At 44.2% G+C, this 15,373-nt stretch overlaps 1 protein-coding gene across 2 annotated transcripts in view; it reads right to left on the reverse strand.

Moving 5' to 3' along the window:
• ADCK1 (aarF domain containing kinase 1) overlaps positions 1-15,373 on the reverse strand; it is a 699,440-nt gene that overhangs the window by 662,839 nt on the left and 21,228 nt on the right. Inside the window, exon 2 of one of the 2 annotated variants that reach the window (XM_069208397.1) lies at positions 1,252-1,346. In XM_069208397.1, coding sequence (XP_069064498.1) covers positions 1,252-1,346 — 95 coding nt within the window. Of the gene's footprint in view, positions 1-1,196; positions 1,347-15,373 lie in introns of both variants that reach the window. The other variant, XM_069208398.1, reaches the window with a different exon arrangement.

Genomic DNA, 15,373 nt, shown 5'->3' on the forward strand with positions numbered 1-15,373 from the left:
TCGTCCAGTCAATGGCAAATCCTGCAATGTGCAAAAGGGCACCTAGTTTCAAAAAGCGGTATGAGGTCATACAAATAACAGACACGTGCTATAAAGATGCTAGCAGCATAATACAATATAAAGGTTGAAACTGCTTCTTGGTTACCTGGAAATCATTAATTGTTCATTACTGTGGCAAGTGCAGTATATGCAAAGTTTATATATATAAATAGTAGAAAGAATACGCTGAATAAGGATACAAATTAAAAAAAATGTACAATAGCTATGTTATACACTGTGATTCGAAGTATCAATTATGTACTGGATGCACTTGCTCATTGTTCTTTGTCAGGAAGACTATTAGAAAATTACAGAAAAGAAACAAGGGAAAGGCTAGGGCAATTAGAAATTATTTGTATTCAAATACACAAGAATACATTTATTTTTAACATTTTGGGGTTCCATGGGGGTTATCAGACAGGAGTGCTCTTGAAAACTTGGTAAAGAATGGTATGAAATATAAATGTAAGAATTAGGTTTGCTCGGAAAGACCAGGTGATTGGGACATATCACCCTTTGAGAAGTCCTTGTGGCTACATTCTCAGTGTTTTCAAGCAGATAATCCACAATGGTGCACCAAAACATTGAAAATGGATTACGGCCTGTTGCAACTATGGAGAAAACTACATTGTACATAGTAGTCCAGCCTACTAAATTATAACCTTTTGCTTGGCTGAATTTATATATGTATCCCAAAATTGAGATGTGTGTGTTGTAAATGAAAATTTGTATTTTCAGAACTCATTTATCTGTTTATCGAAACTGGCTTGAATGTCCAAAATATATTTATAGCTGATATAGGAGCAATAATTTGTTTTTCATTGTGGAGGCTTATCATTAATGGCTATGGCAATTATGTATTACCCATGTAAACACATTCCAAAAACAAAGCTTTTTTCCTTTTTACTTTATCACTGGCAACCCTGCTGTTGCACTGAGGTGATCACTGTAATCTTGCATAAAAAAAGTGGGCACTAAAGTAATCTTGTTTGATGTGGTCACTAGTACGACACTGTTACTATTAGTAGCTCGGGCTAATCCCCACTAAGTAGTTCTTATTAAACAAAAGGTTCGAGACCCCCTGTCTATGCAAAGACATTCAAACAACATATTTCAATAATAGGCACCACAACCTCAAACATGCACATTGAACCTACAGCAAATACAGCTCGTCCTATCCTGATGAGGCCGAAATCTGTGGGATCCACATACTTGTTGCCATAGAGGTATAGACCGGATGTTGCCAAGGCTGCGGTTGCCACATAGGCGAGTTTCAGTGTTCGACGAGCCATAATCAGAGACATATGCTGCAAGAGAGAAGCATAAAAAAGTATATATATATATATATACGCATCTAAAACAAAAAGAAAAAACATAAAAACACACCTCAAATGCATGATTGTTCATCTCTTGGACTGGATGTGTTTAGGTTAACAACACAAGCACCACATCAAGTCATCTCAGGAACTAGGAGCACTTGATATACTCAATGAATTGACTAGGGATATAATGCCAGCCACCAACAGCAAAGGCATTAGCCCTCGAGAACTGAATGGGCTAACAGATATGCAGCCTATCACTTATAGAACAAAACAGGCCCATGAAATTGGTGGAGAGCTATAGAGCCCATCTCCCTCAAGGAATGGATGGCTTAGTAGATTGGCACGGTAAAACAGCTATTGAACTGTGGAGTGTGATGGTTCATGGCACAAGATTAAGAGACCTTCTCTATGAACCCTTTGACTGCCTTGCTGGTGTACGTATACACCTGGTACCTACTGCATTCTTATATCTATGTAATTCATAGAAGCAAGGTACAAAAGGTCAAAGGAAGTGCCCCTCAAATGTTTGTATAGAGTTTTTGCAAGTAATGGAGAAGGTTTCGGACTCAGTAGTGCGCAGACACCCCAGCAGTCAAAAGTTAAGACAGACAGAATTTTTCCGGAGAAGGGCACAATGATAGGACTATTGTCATATAGGTCCTCACTTTTAGTGTTAGATTGTTAGACAGTAAACACAAGGGTATAAATCATCACACCTTCTGTCTTTATATATGATGTGCATTTTCAAGATGTGAACTCACAGCCATTTCTGGAGTGTATGGCTCATCTATTACAGGTCTGGCACCATACTTGCCTTTGCTGGTAGCTCAACAGCCTTCTTGTATATCCTATTTTTTGTGGCTGACAGGAGCTGATGTCATTGCCCTGTTAGGCTTATGGTGGTGTATTTGACTGTGGTTGTGTACTTGCAATGCTCCCTTGATCATGTGTGTACACAAGGTGTTAGACCTTTCAGGCTTACTGGGGTTTTTCCGCCAACTTTTTGTCTTTCTCTTCCACTTTTTCTGACCCCTTTTACTGGGATTAGGACTCTGCGCACTTTACCACTGCTAACCAGTGAGAAAGTGCTTGTGCTCTCTCCTCTAAACATATTAATATTGTCTTATCCCCAACTGATATGTTTAATTTACTTATAAGTCTCTAGTAAAGTGGCACTCGATGTGTCCAGGGCTTGCAAAATAAATGCTAGTAGTGGGCCTGCAGCACTGATTATGCCACCCACTTAAGTAACCCTTTAAACATGTCTCAGGTCTGCCATTGCATACCCTGTGTGTGTTGTTTAAACTGTCATTTCGACCTGGAAAAATAAACCCCTTGAAAGGCCTAAACCTTCCGTTTTAGTGCAACCAAGTCCCCGCTAGGTGAGGCCCTGAGCAGCCCAGAGGACAGGGTGCAGTGTATTTAAAAAGTTGGACATGCACTTTTAAGTTTCACATGTCACATTTCATAAGTGTAATTTCCAAATGGGAACAGATAATTGTTTATGTTTGGTGTCTCTGGAATCACTATTCAAAATCTTAATTTATAGGGAAATAGACATGCATGTGCTTGGTGAAAATGGTATACTGCAAAAAAACCGATTTAAAAACAGTTGCATTTCAGTTACCTACACCACACTTACATAAAACCATCCCAGCCAAATAGTATTGTCCCTGACTGGACGGCGTGTGTGGATGTTATGGGGAGGGGTGTGCATGGCATGCACTGGCAGTGTGCAGGGGTATGTGGTTTCTTGGAGGAAGTTACACCCCGAATTGAGAGGGCTGTTGGAATCACCATTACATCTGGGTCATGCCTACTAGGCATGATAGTGAAGCCCAGAGGGCGCAAGATTTTGTGTAAGCTCCTGCAGTTAGTGCTGCTTCTTGCGGGCTTAGAGTGGGGCCTTATGTATCAAAGATGTTCTTGAGTTGGGAGTAGCGAAGGAATAACACCTGCGACTCTCTCGCACTCATGACAGAGCTGCGGAGGACTTGGCAGCCTGAAGGGCAATGTTGGACTCTTTTAATGAGCATAGAGGCTCGGACGTGGCATTAGACCCAGGAGACCCATAGACATGAAGGTATACAGAGTATTATTGTATGGGAGCAATGCCATTACCAAGTGCGGATCTGGGTTATGCATATTGGGTTATCTTTCACCTACTCAGTATATGTGATGTTATCCGCTCTGTGAAGGTCCTTGCTGTCAATCAACTAAGATGCGTGATTTGATACTTGCACTTGTTTACATTCACTGGGTGATGTGTTTGTGTACACTAAATGCAAAAATAAAGGTATTAAATAAAACGTATAGGGAAATAGGATTTTAAATTGCAATTCTGAAAATGCCACTTTTAGAAAGTTGACATTTTCTTGCCCTAGGCATTTGGTACCTGCAGCCTGTCCCTGGTCACATGACTGGGTGTAGTTGGAAGTTGGGCTTCGTGTATTTCTCCTAGACAGCCACACACAATGGGAGCTTAAGTGTGTCTTGATGGACCATCAATGACAGAACAGGAGGGAGGAGCTGGGCACAGCCTCACTCACACCAGAACAGGCTGTGTCCTGTCCACACCTAAATGGCCTAACAACCCTGCATTGGCACTTCAGCCAGCTTGGAACCAAGGCTGAAGAGGCAGGGAATTCCTTGTACTTCAAAGCCACCATTCAGAGGCTTCTCCCACCTTCCAGAACCAAGGCACCAGGGTATAAATGATGGACCTCAGACACTGTGATTACTCTGCCAGGAAGAAGGACTGCTGTGAGGCTGAAAGGATTGCAATTCTGCTAGATTTCTACTCTGAAGGAGCTGCTGCCTTGCTGTGCTGACCTGCTGCCCTCTTGCCGGAGGAAGAACTTTACTTGGAACTCCCATCTTGAACCCAGGACCCCAGAGTGACTCAAAGGGCTAGTCTGCTGGCCTCCTGATCGGAGTCACGGGGATATAATAGGCTCCTTACAGCTCCTGGACCAGTCTTCAACGTGTTCCTGACCCTCAAGAGGCGCATCTCTGGTCCTGGGCCTTTGATGAGGCACTCAAGTTCTTTAATTCAAGCCTTTGGGCTCTTTGCAACTGTAAACCAGCAATTTCACACCAAAACTGTGACACTCACACGGAAAATCAGCACGAGCCGTTGCAAGTTTGTCTCTTTGCACATCTAGCATTAGTCGCCCATGTGGACCACCAACATAAAGCTCCAGCCTGCCCATCAGCAAAGCCCCGCCTGCTCCTTGCACCACACCAACTACCACTAGGATGCTTTCCTTGCTTTCAGCAATCTTTTTCCAGGCAAATGGGACTCTTATCACAAAACTTGAGAAAGTAAACCTTCAGCAGGACTAATTTAGGAAAGAATGCTACTTCCGCTCCATCACGTTCCGCCTGAACTTTTGAATTCCATCTGGTCCACTGCATCCAGATTGCCACTTTATACATTTAGGTGCTAGTCTGCCGTTTATTCTTTAAAAATTCATAACTCAAGTTAACTTGTTGTTTTGGTCTTGTTTTATTTATTCAATTCTGCTCTATTTTTCTAAGTTGGTGTTAGTTTATTTTGTGTGGTGTTTTTGTTTTACTGTTTGAAGTGTTGCACAAATACTTCACACATTGTCTCCATGCTAAGCCTGACTGCTCTGTGCCAAGCTACCAGGGGGTTGAGCAAAGGTTAATTTTGGGTTTGCTTCTGCCTCTCCCGGGAAGATTTGTGCCTGCTGCTTGACCAGGGCTCACACCCTAGTCAATCAGAAACCCGATTTCTTACACATGGGATAATGTAAAGTGGTGAAAGGAAACATCTATTATTTGCATCTGCCCACAAACACTACCCATAAACTTCAAAGCAGAAGGTACCAGTATTTATTTTTTTAGCTCATTCTGCACTTATCTTCAACTCATTCCCTCCCACTACTAGCCTCTCACCACAAGACGTGTAGCAAGCATGACAGTCTTTTCCATGCCAATGTGCTATTTCAACAGGGAAATGATTGTGACTGGACTAGCAGAGCACGACTGAAAGCATGCAGAGATTGGCTGAGGGTAATCCAACTGCTGGTAAATTCATGAAGTGTGCCTGAAGGTGTGATTGTGAAGTTGTGCAGGTCACAACTGTGAGGAAGCAGTACATAGTCAAGGCTATGTAGAGGGACTTTGGTTCCTGGGTTTGTGGAGAAACCGTGGCTCAGAGTGATGGTGGTTTGGGGAAAAGGGCATGGCCCAAACAATGTGGCAATACAGTGCCCCTTTATCAATACCCTAATATTGCAGGCTTCGTAAAGTTGGCATGAGCTTCTAAATAAGTAGGTGAAAAAAGCCCAGTGGTCTACCATTTGGGGGTTTATATGTTGCATTTAAGTGTTGTGTTTTGTTCCTACTGGTTGGCTTAGACAACAGTAAGTCTTTTTTTTAAATGAACTTTCTTAACTTAATAATCTGGGCAATTTAAGGCAATGGAGACCACAGGTGATATGAGAACTGTAGTTGATGTAGAATAAAGCAGAGATCAAGAGCATAACGAAGGAAGAACCAGTTAAAGCAACCAGGATGATTCACCTGTGATACACATAAGGTGTTAGGGGTTACTCCTGCATAAGGGCCTCTCTTTAATCCTCCAAACCCCCTTTCTTCAAAGGAAGGTGACCATGAAAGATAGATTTTCCTAATTCTGTACCTGACCATACATCTTTATCTATATTATTCCCCAAAACCTACAGTTTTCATTCAGATAACTCTAACGCCATTTCTGAAATAATCTATTTGATGCAAAAACTCACCCCCAAAATCACTGTAAATCATTCTGGAGGAAATGGAGCTCTGTGGAAACCATAATTGGAGACAGACCTGCAACTGGCAGCAGATGGGTGCAGTGAGAGTATTTTGAAGAGGTTTGGTACAAGAATTCAGTCGTCAGAATATTGTGTGGTACAAATATTCATCATCTATTTGATGCCAAACAAAACTCTTAAAATATATAGAAATAACATGCATTTTAGTCATGGAAAGCAGGTACATGTATCCGGGAGGGAACTATAAGAAGCAGTGCTTAATTTGTGATGGTGTTTGATGGTGCTGGGCTTCGTGGAAATTTCACATGGATTCAAATCTGTCAATTCATGACTTTCGCAGCGGGGTGTGGCAATAGTCAATAGGCAACAGGTATTGGTGCTTTGTTCTACAACCTGCCATGGAATCATGTTTTTCATTGACCTGTCCTCGCTGCTCCATGAGCCAGTTGTTCCACTGCTTTATTATTCCTATGTCCCTCGTACCAGTCATTACTTTTGAAGTGAACTCATCTTAGACGTGAGAAAGAACAGGCAGCAAACAAACTATCCACCCAATGGGCACTATAAGGCTAAGCCTGCCACTAGAGCTTCAGGTGTTTTCTCATGTCTAAAGACTGAGACTAGGACAGGAAATAGGGACCCCCTACTGGGCTCAGGCTCCCAATGGTCACACCAGAATTTTTCTGTGCCAAGCACGAAAGCAGAGGGTTGTGCTACATACATTTTTAAAAATGGGAGAAAACTGTGTTTCTGCTTTCCGTGGACCTATTTCAACAGAAGATAAGGCTGTTGGGTGTGAGATAAAATGGAGCTGAATAGCAGATTCTTGTTATTGGTAAGAATGCAAGTGCCATTTATTCCTGTAACCTACAAGTATGGTAAGATAGTATTTTTAGTAATGCAAGACGTTTGTTTTTCTTACTGTCATAAACACGCTGAGTCCTGTCGAATGAGGGGTTCAAGCGTGTTTGGATTCTGCTGCTTCATCTCAGGACGTATACTTAAACTGTGCACTGGGTAGTGGGTTCTGTAAATGGGCATACCCCCCTCTGACTGAATGTGCGTTTTTGCTGATTTTAACTGACATGTCTCAGTGTTTAGCTACTTTATTGCTGGACACTGAGAGGTTGTTGGCTGTCAAAATGATCTGTTTTCTTTTCATTGTAATGGGTAAACATTCCCAAGAGACATTTTGTTGATGGTGTCTCTTCGTCTAGATCATCCTCACCTCCTAACAGGATAAGTAGGAGGCATGAGGATTCTGTTCAGTCAGTCTCTAAAACAATACTCCTAATCCTCAAATCAAAATCTATGGCAAATGTTCAATCGCCTACAAATCTTTAAAGACTGCAAGATAAATGTACCTCTGGGTCTTATTCTGACGAGAGTGGGATGGATGTTTCCTACTCCTGACCAAAGGGGAAAGTATATAGACAAAGACCTTCTACTTGAAATACTATCAAGAGTGCACCAAACATGGAGTTTTCAGTGGAAGAAGTTCCCTCAACCTGTGCTGAGACAATTCTTAAGTGCGCCATCTCCTGACTTACAGTCATCAACACGTTATGGATGTCATAATTCAAAAATGGAAGGACCTTAATGAAATAAGTGTTCCAAGATTTATGTTCAGGTTATACTTGCTGGAAGACATGGATAAAAATCTCCACGATAATCTATGGCTGCAAATTCCAGCGCGGAGGTAAGTATCCTTATGAACCAAACGGATAAGATAGAATCCGCTATTAAGAGGAGTTTTGCTGGGGCGTTCTTAGCAATGACAGTAGAAATCCAAACTGCCTACACCAGCCAATCGATAATTTCAGATGATAAAGGCATATTTTTTTTTTACTTTTTTTTAATGCTTTTATGATTATAACTCTTTAAACAAGATGCAATTACGTCTTCACACATTACAGTCTTATTGTACAGCCAATCAAGTGCTGTCTAACATGTAAAAGCTCTTTCTACACCAGCGGGTTCACACAAAACAGTACTATACAATGATGATGCTTGTGGTACCTTCCCGAGCCCGCCTACTTTCATACGGTTCACGACTACTCCATCTTATGGCCCCTGGGGCATCTTGAGAGCTAGCAGGTTTTCTATTAGGACTGCTCCCAGCATTGCCGCTAGGTTCATCTCCCTCAGGCTCTCCCATTTCCTTCCCAATTAATTATTTCTGATAAGCTCCCCAGTACTGTTTGGGTCGGTTGGTTGGAGGGGTTAGCTCATTATACATATCTGTTTGGATATTGCAGTATAACATGTCAGCATGCCATTCCTTTAACGTTGGCACTGGCCCCCGATCACATCCCATGGCCACCCTGCGCTTTGCCAGAAGCAGTCCCATCGATATCAAGCATCAATCAACTTTCTGCACCACCCGGTCATAATCTAGTAGAGCCAGGAGGGGCGGGTGTTAGTTTCCTCCTATACTTTCTAATTCATCAAACAGTTTTCCCCAGAACTGTTTTATGCCCTGGCAGGACCATGTCATGTGGAAAAAATCTGCCTGTTCTTCGCCACATCTAGGACAAGTTGCGTCACTGCGCAACCTATATTTGAAAAGTTTAAGGGGCGTGTGATATATCCTGTTAATGTAGTTGAAGTGTATCAGACAGTGCCTGCCATTTAGGGAGATATTACGGATCATTGAGCAGCAGTATCGCCATTGCTCATCAGTTAATTGTATCCCCAAATCTCTCTGCCAGTCCACTCTAGCCTTCATCAATTCACTCCCATGTGACTCTTGCATATGTGTATAAAGTCTGGACACTAGCTTACTGTGTTGCACATCTGCAATAATAATGGATAGAGCTTGCATATCTGGTGGATCCTGCAGTTCATCTCCTAGTATCACACCCATTGCGGGTCTGGCTCTAGAATAGTGATATTGCATGAGTGGGGTTGTTGACTGCACCTGCTCTGTAATCATTGTCCGGGTACGCATATTACCATCATGGAAAAACTCTCCCATTGTCTTAATGTTCAGTTTGTGCAACGCAGCCACCACGTTTTTGTCACTTCCCAGTGCATACCACGCACACCACTCTAGAAGTATGTGGGGAGAGTACAGTAGTGAAAGCCCCTGTTTAGTCATTAGACCATGCCAGGCGTGAGAGGTTGTGTTTAAGGAAGCAAACTCCCCATACCGGAGGGACGGAGGTTGGAATATCCTATATGGCAACGAGAGCGAGGCAGCCATATCACGATCCGATTTTAGGTACAGCATTTCTGGGGAGCCATGGATCCAGGCGTGTGCAAACATGGCGTGGGTCACCCTATATTATATGTCTCCAGATCAGGTCCATTGAGTCCACCCAGCTCGTATGGCAAAGTCAGCCCTCGCCACTGCACCCTCGGCTGCTTTCCTTCCCAGGCTAATCTAATAAGCAGGGCCCTCAAGGTTGCGAAAACTGACTTCGGCAATAGCATAGGAATATTCTGGAAGAGAAATAGGACCCAAATAAGTATCACCATCTTAATGGGGGCTATTCGTCCCACCAGTGAGAGTGACAGCCTAATCCATCTTTCCACATCTCCCAACAGTTTAATTGTGGCATCATAGTTTTCTGCCATTACTATCTTAGGGTCTGTATGAATTTGGATTCCTAAATATCTAACGGATTCTGTCTCCCACTTAAGGGGAAAGTTCACGTCCATGGGTGCTGTGTCTGGTGTTAGGGGGAACACTATAGATTTATCCCAATTGATCCGCAGACCAGAAAGGGCACCATACTTTAGAACCTCTCGCAGTGTCTGCACGAGATTACGACTCGGGTCAGATACACAATAACTTGTCATACGCATATGTGGAGATCATCAGGTTATACCCATGGAATCTGAGGCCTCAGTGTCCATTGTACTCCCGGAATGCACATGCGAGTGGTTCTGCGACAACTACTTACAACAGGGGCAACAATGGGCACACCTGTCTGGTGCCCCTGGTGATGTGTACTATGTCCGATACAAAACCATTGATTCTAACCGTAGCTAATGGTCTTTCATATAGGGTTTGTACTAATTGTAAGAAGACGTCACCCACCCCCAAACACCGGAGGACCGCCATCAGGAAGTGCTACTCTACAGAATAGAAGGCCTTCTTGACATTTAGGAAGACCGCGACAGCTCCCACCTCAGGGTTGAAGTGCTGCATGGCACCAAACACTGGGGGTTATTCTAACTTTGGAGGAGGTGTTAATCCGTCCCAAAAGTGACAGAAAAGTGACGGATTTACCACCAGCCGTATTACGAGTCCATTATATCCTATGGAACTCGTAATACGGCTGGTGGTATATCAGTCACTTTACCGTCACTTTTGGGACGGATTAACACTCCTCCAAAGTTAGAATAACCCCCACTGTATGGAGATTCACTGTGAGGTTGCGGCCTGGGATAAATCCTGACTGCTCTGGTTTTATCAATGTGGGTATTGTTGTTGCCAACCGGTCTGCCAGAATTTTAGCACAGATTTTAGTGTTGACATTGATTAATGATAATGGTCTATAAGATAAGCACTGCAAAGGAGACTTGCCGGGTTTCAGCAATGTAATGAGTAACGCCTCTCTCATGGATAGCGGCATCACCCCAGCCCTTGCCATCTCCTCATAGACTGTCATCAAGTGCGCAATCAGCAGATCTTAAAAGGTTTTATAGAAATATACTGTTGGTCCCTCTGGCCCTGGGGCCTTCCATTTTGACATACCCCTGAGGGCTCTGCGTATCTCCGCAGCATTCAGAGGCGCATTGAGGAAATTCCTATCCGCATTCGATAACCATGGCATTGCGACATTAATCAAGTAATCCGATGTGGCGTCTGAATCTGGGGCGATTTTAGATGTGTAGAGTGCCGTGTAATAATCACGGAACCTATTCACAACCCGCTCCTGGTCCATGATTATACTACCGTCTTCAGCTTGTATTGCCAAAATTGTGTCTCTCGCTACTGGTGCGAGCTATACCTACCAGTACCGCCCTCTGGTGTTCTCCCTTCCCATAGACACGAGCTGTCGCATATTTACCCATGTGTTGGACTTTAGTGTGCGCTGTGTCCTGAAATTCTATCTTCGCATGTATGCGGCCCAGGAGGTGATTGTCTGCGGTGAGCAGGTGCTCCTCCTCTAACCATGCAATTTATTTTTCCAAAAAGAAAATCAACTTCAGGACCCATGCTTGCTTAGCTATAGTAATCCCACGAATGTATACTTTGAATGTTTCCCATACCATGTACATACTATCAACTGAGCCAATGTTTACTTGAAAAAATTATTTGATGCCGTGGCAAAGTCGTCCCGAAACACAGAGTCCAATAACGAAAATGGGGGAAACCTCCACGCAAATGAGGGAATTTTCTTGGGGCCTACCTCTATTTCAAGCTGGACTGACGAGTGATCATGTTCTAGGCCAGGGGTCTTTCACCTGTGTATGATGGACTAAACTGTTAGAGACCATCCAGAGGTTAATTTGTGTATGCAAATCGTGTACTGTCGAGCAATGGGTGAACCCTCCCTTAGTAGGGTGTCTGTGTCTCCATATATCTAATAACCCAATTTCTGCCGCTATTTTGCTCACCACCTTAGCTGCAGAGGCTGGTTTTCTATGGGCGCCCCTGACCTATCGTGCAGTGGGTCTAAAGTGCAGTTGAAGTCTCCTCCCCATATTTGAGGAAGCCCCCCCTCCCCAGGTTGCCACCCTAGCAGCTAGTTCAGAGTAAAACTGGAGATTATCGAATTTTGGACCATATAGCCCAATGATGAGAAACATGAGGTCTCCTTTACTGCAGCGGGCCACAATGTATCTGCCGTCGGGATCCGTTGTGAGCTCCCAAAGACAGAAGCCCGAATGTTTTGCTGCCCATATTAATACTCTCCTGGAATGGGACGTGAATCCTGCTGCTAGAAACTGTCCTTGCATTCTCCTGGGAGTAAGCATGGCACTATCTGGTGTCAAATGTGTTTCCTGCAGTATAGACAAATCTACCTTATGACGCTGAAGATAGGCTACTACTTTTTGCACCGTTCCACGCTACCATCCTCACAGTGCATAAACCCTTACGCTGCCCAGTTCTGAATTATACTCTGTCATATGTCACATGGTGTACCAGCTGTTATTCCCGTGATGTTCCATGTGTAAATCTGTAATTGCCATGCTAATGAAACAATCCCAACTAATAACTCCTTGAAGAACCCCTCCCCCCACCCACAGCAGGCATTTCCCCCAATCCGCTCGTCTTCAGGTACGTACGCCACCCCCACCCTCCCATTGAACGGATTAAGTAGCCCTCGTTGAACTGAGTGTAAGACATGCTAGGGTGGATGTTGTCCGGCGGTTTCTTATCCTAGGTATTCAGCCGGCCACCTAGCTTGCATAGTTGGCCTATTCTCATGTTTCTATGTGTCATACTTAATAGCTCCCCCAATCACAAATGTTATATCATGCATCGCCTTTCCGTAGCCAAAGTCCAGTGTACAGGCTATACTGTCTAGATCATACTGTTATATGTCCACAGTGCATTATTATCCGCCTAATTACCCCCCTCAAGACTCGCAGGCACAGTTCCATACCCTCTATCGGATCACGCTACCCAGGCAACCAGAAACTGTAGTCTCTGGATATGCTTTACCCTATGTTCTCATGGGGAGGGGCGTTCGCTTCTTCCAATCCCCCCACCCCCAAACCCCCCCTGGCTATCCGTCGCTTCAGGACCTGGGTGAGCAGTTTGTGGTCTGAATAGGATTGGCTTGCCATCCACCATAACACAATTTGGCCAGGTATAGCACACAGTATTCCAGTTGCAGATCACATAGATGGTGTTTCCCTTGAATAAATTGTCTTCTTGCCTCTTGTACTTGCTGTGTAAACATCGGGCAGAGCGAGATGGTCATTCCTTCATGTTGAAGTGTTTTTAGTTCTCTTGCTCGCCGCATCTCGGTCCCAGTAGTTAATTAGTTTGGCTATGAAGGGCCTCGGTGGAGCCCTCGTTGGCGGGCCGGCCGGCAGGGAGCAGTGTGCTCTCTCAACCACAAACATTTTGGAATACGTGTTGTGACCCAGTATCTGAGTGAGTAGGCGTTCTATGTATCCTTCCATGTTGTCGATGTCTGTGGACTCCGCGATGCCCACTATGGGGAGGTTGTTTCTGCGTGATCTGCCCTCCAAATCATCAACTCATTTGTAGTGCCACTAGCGTTTTGCACGTGTTTGCCTGATTGGAGGTCAATGTTGTCTGGCTATCCTCTATGTCTGAAATGGGTCTCTCAGACGGATCTAAGCGTTCTGCATGTTTGTCTAGTCTTTCAGTCATCCTATCCATTCTGAAAGTCAGAGTCAATCTTACGGTCTTTTTGAGCCAGGCTTTATTGCATTGCGGCCAGTATCTGCTTCAGTTTGGGTTCTTCGTGTGTCTTGTCCTCCGCTGTAGGAGGTGGCACAGCCATTTGTTTCCCTACAGTTTTATTTACTCTACGCTGGTCGAAGTGCAACTTGGGTTGGTTTTTAATCGCTTTTACCAATGGTGCGTGTCGTGACTGGCTGGTGTGACGCCCTTGTCGCAGTGATTGTAGAGGTGGGTTCCACTGTTGCGCAACCTTGTGGTAGTGCGATCCTCCTGGCACCGTTTTATCCCTGCGCCAATCTTGGTCCCTGTTTCTTAGGCCCCTACGTCCTCGGCTCTTCTCAGCTGTAGCTATGCCAGGGGCATTTCCTGCGCGGGTGTTTGCTGTGGTACAGTATGAGGGGTGGCATGTGCATTCTCTTGTCTAGCAATGTGGGAGCAACCCCTCCTGCCTACCATAAGCCGCCCTCAGCATACCTCTTCTGCAGGTTATTGTGTTCCTGCTCCTTGCGGAAAGGATCCATCTTACAGCGCTAGTGTAGTCTTCAACACACCCACCATGGACCTATCGCAGCGAGCTCTGTACGGTCAACTTGTTTGGGCTACTCGTTGAGAAGCACATGGTACCTTAATCATCGGAGGCCAATTTGTTACTCCCGATGGCCTCTGCCTCGGCCCTGGCTTGTTCCCAGCTGCGTAGGCCACTTCCAGGCCTCCGGGGCGGCGTTCGTGCTCTGGGCCTCTGCAGTCACAGGAGCACTGCTTCTTCGTTTTCTGGGTTCTCTACGCGTTATGGCTGGCGGGGGTGCACATCTTAGGTGGCACGTATCTCTACGGCCTCAGGATCATGGAACGGATTATTCGTGGCAGGCGGAACTCCATCAGTAGGCAGCCTTTTTGCAGCCGGGAAAGCTCTGTCCCCGCAAAAGGAATAATTTAAAGATGTTCAGGAAAGATCTGAATGTTCTATCCAGGTGAAGCCATTGATATGCAAGCAGAAATCCTTTCAGACATGTCCTTCAATGTAGTGCATGTATCTGCACAGGCTGAAGGGGCTGATATTATAGAAAGAGAACATATTCTTTGAGGAATGGTGTACTGATTCTTCACAACAGTCAGCAGTACTGCACATACCTTTTGAAGGACTGTAATTACTGAGGTAAGCATTGGAAGAGAAGTTACATTGACCTTTAAAGAGAAGAAGCACTATTCTGTTATTTAAACAATTGGCAGGATCCTTAATGTCAACAAGACAATCTTCATGGAAGTCATTCTTTCATCAAGAATATGTCAGCAACAACCCTCCGGATATTTCAGAAGGCACAAAAACAAACATTGTAGTAATCAATTAGAAGTCAAAGCTGTTATCACCTGCCAAAAACCAGCAATCCTGACGAAGCCAAGGAGGTGTCTCTTATTGTTGGGGGTAAATTAAAGCAATTCAAAACAGCCGGGAAAAGTCCACTTCCAATGCATAGGCAACCGAGGATAATCAGAGAAGGGTACAACAACAATTTTGTGTCAATTCTTTCAGATATTGGGAGCATGGTTACGCCTTGTCACACAAATCAAGTCAAGTAAGAAGTAATGATAGTGGCAGTTCATTCACTGCTGGTGAAAAAGGCGATCATTCCAGTGCTCAGGAAAGAGAATTGAAAAGGATGTTATTCAATAATCTTTCTGGTTCCCAAGCCTACGGGAGAATTCAGACTAATTACCAGCCTCCCAAAAAGGACCAAGTGCATCAAGAACATACCTTTCAAAATGGAGACAACACAAAACATCAGTCCCTTTCTTTATTATAGTTAACCTAAGAGACACTTACGTTTGTATACACATAACACTGAATCATCAGACATTCCTGGTATTTTCTCTGAAGGCGGCATTACCAGTGT

Source organism: Pleurodeles waltl, chromosome 9, assembly GCF_031143425.1.
Source record: "Pleurodeles waltl isolate 20211129_DDA chromosome 9, aPleWal1.hap1.20221129, whole genome shotgun sequence".
Lineage (NCBI taxonomy): Eukaryota > Metazoa > Chordata > Amphibia > Caudata > Salamandridae > Pleurodeles > Pleurodeles waltl.